Source organism: Aptenodytes forsteri, unplaced genomic scaffold (assembly GCF_000699145.1).
Source record: "Aptenodytes forsteri isolate BGI_AS27 unplaced genomic scaffold, ASM69914v1 Scaffold54, whole genome shotgun sequence".
Taxonomy (NCBI): domain Eukaryota; kingdom Metazoa; phylum Chordata; class Aves; order Sphenisciformes; family Spheniscidae; genus Aptenodytes; species Aptenodytes forsteri.
The window spans coordinates 10,607,918-10,616,319 of record NW_008796044.1 but is presented as its reverse complement, the minus strand read 5'-3'; the positions used below and the strand labels follow the sequence as shown (position 1 = coordinate 10,616,319).

The 8,402-nt window shown below is 47.4% G+C and overlaps 1 protein-coding gene across 1 annotated transcript; it reads left to right on the top strand.

Moving 5' to 3' along the window:
• Window positions 1-1,466: 1,466 nt before the first annotated feature.
• NIPAL4 (NIPA like domain containing 4) lies at window positions 1,467-7,831 on the top strand. Its single transcript, XM_009286042.1, has 5 exons — window positions 1,467-1,812; window positions 4,618-4,674; window positions 5,754-5,844; window positions 6,963-7,123; window positions 7,227-7,831. Exons 1-5 carry the CDS (start codon window positions 1,467-1,469, stop codon window positions 7,829-7,831), a joined length of 1,260 nt encoding a protein of 419 aa, XP_009284317.1.
• Window positions 7,832-8,402: the final 571 nt, after the last annotated feature.

The window sequence follows — 8,402 nt, the reverse complement described above, 5'->3', positions numbered from 1 at the left end:
CCCACCCGGCTTTGGGGCTGTTCCTGTCACTGCTCTGTTTTTCTGGGTTTGGGGTTTCTTTTCCTTTTTGGGGGGGTCTGTATAGCAATGGGAAAAGTCCCTTTATCCGCAAGCCACACACAGCCTGCTCTGCCAGCAGCAAGCGTTGCGCTGTGTCAGCCTGACAGCGCTGACAGAGAAGCTAGGGTGGCTTTTTTTTCCTTTAAAGATTACCTAATCCAGTCGGCAACCACCCCATCCCACTGCCTTATGCTTGTGCCCAGTAACACACTGCAGAGACTTTTACCCAGCCGAGGAGGCTAGATGTCCCCCTATTCCCCAGGAAATATTTCCACAACCAAGGATGTTTTTCCATTAGAAAAGAAATCTACTAGGGAACCTTTGGAAACTCATCTAGAAAGTCACTGTAATTTTTTCCATTAGAAAAAGTTTGGATCCAGTTCGGATCCAAATCCTCAGCTACATGTGCCAGGGACAGGGGGTGCAGCTGCAGAAGGTCTAAGCCAGTCTCTTGGTTCAGGAAAAAGGTGGGGCCCATGCCCAGGCTGTCGGCAGTACTGTGAGCAGTTTAGCCATTGCATACCCCTGCCTGCAGAGACACAAATACTTGCTCCGTAATTCCTGCATGAGTTCAGGCAGAAAATTAAAGTCTTTTACTACAAAGGGAGTTTTGTGACACTCCACCTGGCTGTTCTGTTCCCCGTGGTCAGAGTCACGCTGTCCTTACTACACTCAGTGAAGATTGCAATAGAAAGATGTGCTGGGTGTGGTAGGAGTGTGAGGGTAGGAAGAAACTCAGCGATTTTCCCACCCACACGCAGCAACACACCTTGGCTAGAGACATGGGGGTTTAGTGATTTTGGTGTTAACAGCAGAAAACCGTGCCTGCTTTCAGTCCTTCCACACTGGCAGGATTTGCTGTGCTTTACCAGCACTCGGGCACTCTACAAATAGGTAGAATAAAACCATTAGACAGTAGAGGCAACGTAGAGATGAAACTTTGGTCCAGGACTAGCCTGTTGTTGTCTTAACGAGCGATCCCATGGCACCACTCAGTACACAGAGCTGGAACAGATGCAGTTACAAAGTACTGGCATCACTCCGCATTAAACCCAAAGCTGTAAGCTGCAGATGAGCTGGCAGATGTGAGGATTAGTTGGCTGGAAAGCACCAAAACCTTTGAATCAACAAGGCTGAGTGTAGATAAGGCATAGTTCAAACTCATAACATTGGAGTTCGGTGGAGAGAGACTGGCATAGATATTTGGAAATTCAAATTACATTATTACAGTGGTCCTTGTGGCCTTCCAGTTCAGTGTACAGACTGGCAGACACATTCAGTGTCAACGAGCTGCTTGAACTGCACGCCATAAATCTGTCACTCAACACCTTGCCATTTCCACATGTGAGTAAAGGGATGTCCTGAGTTGTTGAGAGCTGGTGGGTATGTGCTGTTAGGGTAACAGCATGGATGGCTGTTCAGAGGGACATCTGAATGAGTCCAAAGGCCCTGTTGATAGTCATATCGGTAATTCGCTGTTTTATCTCCATGGTGGTCTCACAGGATCTCTGGTCACCCTTTTGTGCCTTTCCCACCGGGTCGTGTGCCAAGTGATCAGCAATGCTGACCCAGCTGACTCTGTCCAGGACAATGGGACTTTAGATAACTTCTGGGTAACTCAGCTGGAAAGCAATTATGGATTCTACATTGGCCTGGGCTTGGCTGTCTTCTCCAGCTTCCTCATCGGAAGCAGCATCATCCTCAAGAAGAAGGGGCTGCTACGGCTGGTGGAGAAGGGAGGCACCAGGGCAGGTAAGGCTTTTGTGGGGGGCAGGAGGTCCACCTGTTCCCAGAAGCACACACATCATCCAAACTCCAGCACTCATAAGGCAAGGGAACACCTCTGGGTACACATCAGCCTGCCATCAGCAATGTAAATAAGACCTTTTGCAGATTGTGGTCTAATCCATCCATCTTTTGTGGATGCATTTTTGTGTGTGAGACCCAGAGAGCAGTGCTGTGCTGGAACTGAGGAGCTAATTTACAGAGCCCTGCACTGGAAGGGCTCAGCTAAAAGCAGCATTCCCCTGCCTTGCACTGCAAATAGCAAGTCACATGCACTGTGTGATCAGATGTGCACCCACCAGAAGAACAATACATGCCCATCACAGCTCTTACATGGGAAAGCCTGAGGCCAGGAGGAAGCAGAGTGTTGAAAGCCCTTTGAAATGGGCCCCTTTGCACAAAGGTGCAAGTCATCACCATGCCACAGACCGGGGCAGAACAGCACAGCTCCATGACCCCACTCTTGCTCTTATTGATGTAGTAGGCAGCTTTGCCACCAAGTCACCAAGACAAGGATGCAGTCCCATGTGCTTTAATTGCATTAGCAAGAGCCATTTTTTAATGCAGGACTGCATGCCTGCGATCTGTGTGAACTCTGCTTGTGATTTTCAGAAAGGATACTTCTGAGGTATGTTGCTCAACAACACGTAGATAACTTTCCTCTAGCACCAAGCTTTTATGGCTAGGCATGCGTTTATGTGCACGTATATATGGATGGGAAATATGGAAATGGTGGAGGAGCACTGCCTACAGCAGAATTGCACTGTGGAATTGGATGCATCCCATCAGCATTGCAAACATGTGCTCTAGCAGCAGCGTAAGTCCTACCTGGCAGCTGACCTACTTGCATAGCTACAAAACAAAATAATGATAATTAAAATACTACTGCTTCCCACTTCTGGCCTAGGAACAATTTTAAATCATTTTACAAAGGAAGTAAATATCACCGTCCCCATTTTACTGTGTCCCCATATGGGGACACAGAGGCATGGAACGATGAAGTGACTGTCCAGAGTCAACCAGCAAAGCTACCAACAGCACCTGAGCCACAGGCCAGTCTCGAGTTCGCCTCCATCCTCTGCCATTAGGCTGGCCACATGCAACTGCTGAACTCAGATGGGTTTGCTTTTTGGCATTATATTTGCACAATGAAATATCGGTATTGTTTCAACTGTAGAAGATGTGTCTCTCTCCTCCTTCCCTCCATGAACTCCTCTCACAACAGAGCCAAGCAAGTAAAACAAGAGCAAACCCCTCCCTATTTTTCAAGATGTTTAACCAGGAATTAGAGATTAATGACAGAAAACTGCAGCTGACAAGAAGAGTTCTTGAGAAAAAAACCCAACAAAGCAAAAAACAACCCCCAAACCCACACAAATAAACCAGCAATTTCTAAGGAATACCAAAGCATAACATTTGAACTTCAGCATTTGTGAACTTGTTGAGGAACCAGAAGAGGCTGAATTCTAGTAAAAGATTTTTCCACATGTCCTGAACTCTTCCTGTCCGCCTCTCCATTCCCCCTTTCCCTATCTTGCCCTTTAATTTCTCAGTCCCAGTGTTTCACCCCTGCTATCTGAGCACATCACTTTTCTCCAAGGCAGGTCAAACACTGCTGTTACTGACAGCTCCGGTCAGGTCAGACTTTTCAAAAACACAGGCTCTCTCTGACCCAGTAAAATCAGGGTTCACAATGTCAGCAGGCTCAAGCTCTTTAGGTCTAACAGCTTGTGGGTTAAGACCAGAGCTGGATTAGTTCCCAACACAGTATGTCCATTCTTCCTCATTTATATGCATATTTTCTTTCATTTAGTTATTCCAATGCCAGGAATCATTTTTCGTCAGAAACGCTCAGTCACATAATGACTGCTCCACAAAAAGTTAACATTAGGATTTCTGGCAGTTCAGGCAGAGGCCCTACGATACAGAGCAACGTACAAAAGAAGCAGATAGCTTCTGGGACAGGACATGGTGAGCCTTCACCACGACCACACAGCAACACGAACTATGGCACCACATGCCCGCACAGAGCAACCCACCAGTTTTTTCCCTCTTCCCATCCTTTGTAGCTATAACCCCCACTTGAGCTGGGTTTGGAAAAACTCATTGCTTTACCTTAGTGCCCATGCGCGAGACTCCACAGCAAGCCAGTGCGATGCGAGGTGAAGTGCAGGGTCCTCACAGGCAGGATGCGGGCTGGCAGCATCCCTGGGAGCAGCCTTTGGGTCAGGGGCACCCAGCACAGAGCAGCCCCTGCCATCCTTTGTCCCTCTGCTCCGGGAGCACCCCACAGGGAACAGGTAAGTGGAACATGCAAGACGAGACATGACCAGTCGGTGGGAGCTCAGCTGGGGTGTTTACTGCTGGGTTTAGGGGCAAATGCACCCTGACGAACCAGCAAGGATGACCACAGCTCCCAGAGCCAAAGGGCAGCCCCAGGCTCCATGCTGCAGCAAGGCAGGCTGCACCCCAGGCCGATAACCTCTGTGGCTTTGGGGCAATGGGTGCTCATTCCCATTGCCATCCAGGATTAAACCACTGCTTTTACTGTATTTGCATTGTCCAGTCCTAAGTGCCAGCTTCTGCTAATTGCTTGACTCAACATAATCTCCATGTAGGATGGCATGTCTGCATAGTCTGTCCTTCCAGGCTGTTTTCTTTGTCATGCTCTTCCCCTTGCAATTTATCCCTCTCCAAAGGGACGTTTCTCATGTCTTGCTCTGAAGAACATGGTCGTTAATTCCTGCATACCCATGTGCTTTGCTTCCCCAGGAGACGGAGGCCACGGCTACCTAAAGGACTGGCTCTGGTGGGCTGGCTTGTTAACCAGTAAGTAGAAGCTGTTTCCCTGGGTTTGCAGCTTTGCCAGGGTCTGTCCCTGTATATCAGGTGTGGAACAAGCCCAGTATCTGGTGACTTAAAGCCTTTTTTCTGGTGAGTTCTGCCATCCTCGGCAGATGTACCTCAAGGAGAGCAGAGGCAGTGAGCCACACAGGATCTCCTCACCATCCTCCTGCAGGGCTGGTAGGACTTGCTAGCTCAGTTTTACCCGATCCAAAGCATAAAAAGCTAGCTTTTAATAAGACAGCTGGCTGGTCTGCCTGTGTACCAGGCACAGGGCAAACAGCCTCCCATGCACGCCTGGGGGCTCCAGGAAAGGTTACTGCTGCAGAACAAGGGGGTTAACAAGGAGGTGTTGGTAGCAGCTCCTTTCTTGAGCAAAACTTGTTTTCCCTTAGAGCAAGCCTTGAAACCTTTGTTTCATGCTGCAACATTACAGTATCTTCTCAAATTGGACTCATAGCTGCACAGAGAGCAGCCAATTTCACAAGAGGATTTTTCAGAGCAGTGTTTTCTGGCTCTTACTGCTGCAGCAGCAGCAGCAGCTCAAGGTGCCCCCACCTTGCTCTGCCCTTGCAGCTCCTGCTGCACAACTACTCTAGCACAACCCATAAGCAAGCACACAATACTCACTGCTCAGGGGACAAGGACAGCTCAGCCAGAGTAACACCACAGCCCCAAGGAGACACTTTGTAGGTGAGGAGCAGCCTCCTAGCACTGGGGCTCCCACAGCCCACCCCCTCATTCGTTACCCAGACACACTGCAGCTGCCTGGCTGGGCTAAGGGGGTTTGGTGAGTTAATATGGGCCAGGTGTGACACAGCCAAGCCCTGGCACCCCCAGCCCTTCTCCGTGTGGGTGCAGGGCTCCAGGGATGCCTCTCTGCTTGCATTAATTCGTAAGAGAGAGATTTTCACCCACTATCTGGCCCTGTTTAGAAGCAGCATGAAACCCTCATAATAAACCCCACTCTTTCACTGACGTCTTACTAGTTTGCAAGCCCACGAGAGAAAACACAAAAAGTATACTGTAACTCACCGGTATTTATTTTTCTTGTGTTTGTTTAGTGGGTGGAGGGGAAGCTGCCAACTTTGCCGCCTATGCCTTTGCTCCTGCAACTATTGTCACGCCTCTGGGGGCTCTGAGCGTGCTCATAAGGTGATTTGTGTATCTATAGTTTGCAATTTGTCTTTTTTTGTTTGCCTGTTTGTCTTGTAAGATAGAAAGACTTGAAGTGATGCTAGTATGATTTATTCTGCTGAAAGGAAAAAATGTCTCGGTGTTTTCTAAAAAACGCTCTAACAGTGGCTGTCCTTTTGGGGGATCGTTTGGAAACCACTGAATTAAGTAGCATGCCCTTCTGGAAATGCTGCGTGCGGATAGCAGCCACATACACTTCAGGTTAAATCATTGCAAATATCAGCGTTACTTCCTTCCTTATTCCAGCTCTTTAGCCAATTCAAGGTTGGGGTTTTTTGTTTCGGTTCGGTTTTGTAGTGAACAGTACTAAAAATCTAAAAGGGTCAAAAATATCAGGCTTTTTTTTAAACTGTCTTTCATTTGCCTTTTATTTTCTAGGCTTTTAGGGTGCTCTAATGTTGTGCTTTTATACTTTTGTCTGTTGCCAAAAGGGCTGAAACCCTATTTTATTTTTTTATTTTTAAAAAGGAGATTCGTATCAAAATACATGACTCCAGGCACTGAAGGTTTTCTAGAAGGACTGTTACTGTGAAATGCATAAGCAAACTAAGAGTTGGGACTGCTCTGGTGTCTTGCCCCAAATTTTTATGGACACCAACTAGGTATTTTTGCAGATACATCTATAGCCCCAGTACACTCAGAGTTTCTCTGGGGCTTAAGAGTTCTGATGATTTAGCTAAAATTAATGTAACTCTTTTGTTGTTAGGGTGGGGGTTTTTTTCTCTGTTACACTGGTCTTTGAAGTCATTTCCTTGGGCACTAAAGGCTTCATAATGCCCAACAGCTCATGAGTGAATCTGGAGACCTTGAAAATATTTCTGAAGATGTGCTAACACATTCAGCATTTTTTCACCTTGCTGATACCTGAGCTGTGATCTACAGACCACACCTGCATCTCTGCAGGTTCAGCTGTCAGTAGATGCAATGTGATTATGTATTAACACACTGGAATCCAACAAATTTACTCCAAATTTGTGTCCTGGTATCACATGAAGGCATGCTTTACCTTATTTTAGCTGCTATTCCTTCTTTAAAGGACTTTAAAGCACCAACTGACGTTTTTCTGTCCTGTGCAGTGCCATCCTGTCTTCGTATTTGCTTGGAGAACGGCTCAACCTGCTGGGAAAGCTGGGCTGCATGCTGAGCCTCGTGGGCAGCACCGTGATGGTGATACACGCACCAGAGGACGAGGAGGTCACCACTCTGGACGAAATGTCTTCTAAGCTGAAAGAGCCAGGTACACAGGAGGTCGTGTTTTCTCTCTTGGGGCTGGGCAGTGTGTACTGCTCTGTCCCCCATCCCTGCTGCTCAGTTTTGAGTTATTTCTCTCCCTCTTCCAGGTTTCCTCGCTTATGCTGCGATCCTCTTGGCTGTCTGCTTCCTCCTGATCTTCTACCTTGCACCCCGCTATGGCCAGAACAACATCCTCATCTACCTCACCATCTGCTCCGTTATCGGTGCCTTCTCCGTGTCCTCAGTCAAGGGCCTGGGTATTGCCATCAAGGGCTTCTTTGCTGGCCGGCCTGTGCTGCAGCACCCGTTGACATGGATCCTAGTCATCACGCTGGTGGCATCCATCACTACACAAATTAACTACCTCAATAAGTCTCTAGACATTTTCAACACCTCTTTGGTGTTTCCCATCTACTATGTGCTGTTCACCACCATCGTCATCACAACTTCCATCATCCTCTTTAAGGAGTGGGTAACCATGACTGTAGTGGACATCATCGGGACAGTTTGTGGCTTCCTCACCATCATTTTGGGGGTGTTTTTACTCCATGCCTTCAAAGACATGGATGTCAGTTTAGGGAATCTACCACAAGTCCTCCAGAGTGGACAGCAAGCGCCAGTCACCCGAGATGACAAGAACATCCTGATAGAGGTGGACAACTCCAGCATTGCCCCGGAGGATAAACCCCAAGTATTCATGATCTATACCTAGCGCGTTATATGCGAGGGTCTGGAGGTTGGGTGAATGGGTTGATGTCAATATTCCAGATGCTAGCGGGCAATTAAAAAAAGGAAAAGCAGAAAATAAAACCAACAGTGTCTTATGCAAAGATTGGTAGAGTCAAGCCAAGTCTTTCTCTGGGCTTTTGGATTTGATCTTTCTCGTGGTGTGGCAGCAAAGGGTTTAATCCTCACTGGGCTTTAATACATGCAGCCACTGAAAATGAAAATCCTCTTGAAATATGATACTCCTGGGACAAAGCTCCTCTCTGAGGCCCCTTCCCATCTCTCATTCTTGGCAGGGCTAATGTTTACTCTTGCACTCCTTCCCCTGGGTGGCCATTGATATGTTTATTTCCAGGCCCTGACTGAGTCATTGATTAGTGTTTTTGTCTTTTTTTTTTTCCTTTCTAGACGCTTGCATGAACGCCAAAATACACACCAGTATCTCAAATGGAGGTGAGAGACAAGGACTGAATGGTGTACGCCTGCTATTCAGACTCTGCTCATCCATGTTAAATTACTTGCTCGGCAAATATGGGACAAGAATATTGGTGAATATG

What these genes read in the sequence shown, in the direction of transcription:
- NIPAL4 (XM_009286042.1), top strand. Translation starts at nt 1,467, where the DNA reads ATGGATGGCTGTTCAGAGGGACATCTGAATGAGTCCAAAGGCCCTGTT. An exon ending in GAAGGGAGGCACCAGGGCAG is followed by an intron (nt 1,813 to 4,617) that starts GTAAGGCTTTTG and finishes TTGCTTCCCCAG; the next exon opens with GAGACGGAGGCCACGGCTAC. An exon ending in GTGGGCTGGCTTGTTAACCA is followed by an intron (nt 4,675 to 5,753) that starts GTAAGTAGAAGC and finishes GTGTTTGTTTAG; the next exon opens with TGGGTGGAGGGGAAGCTGCC.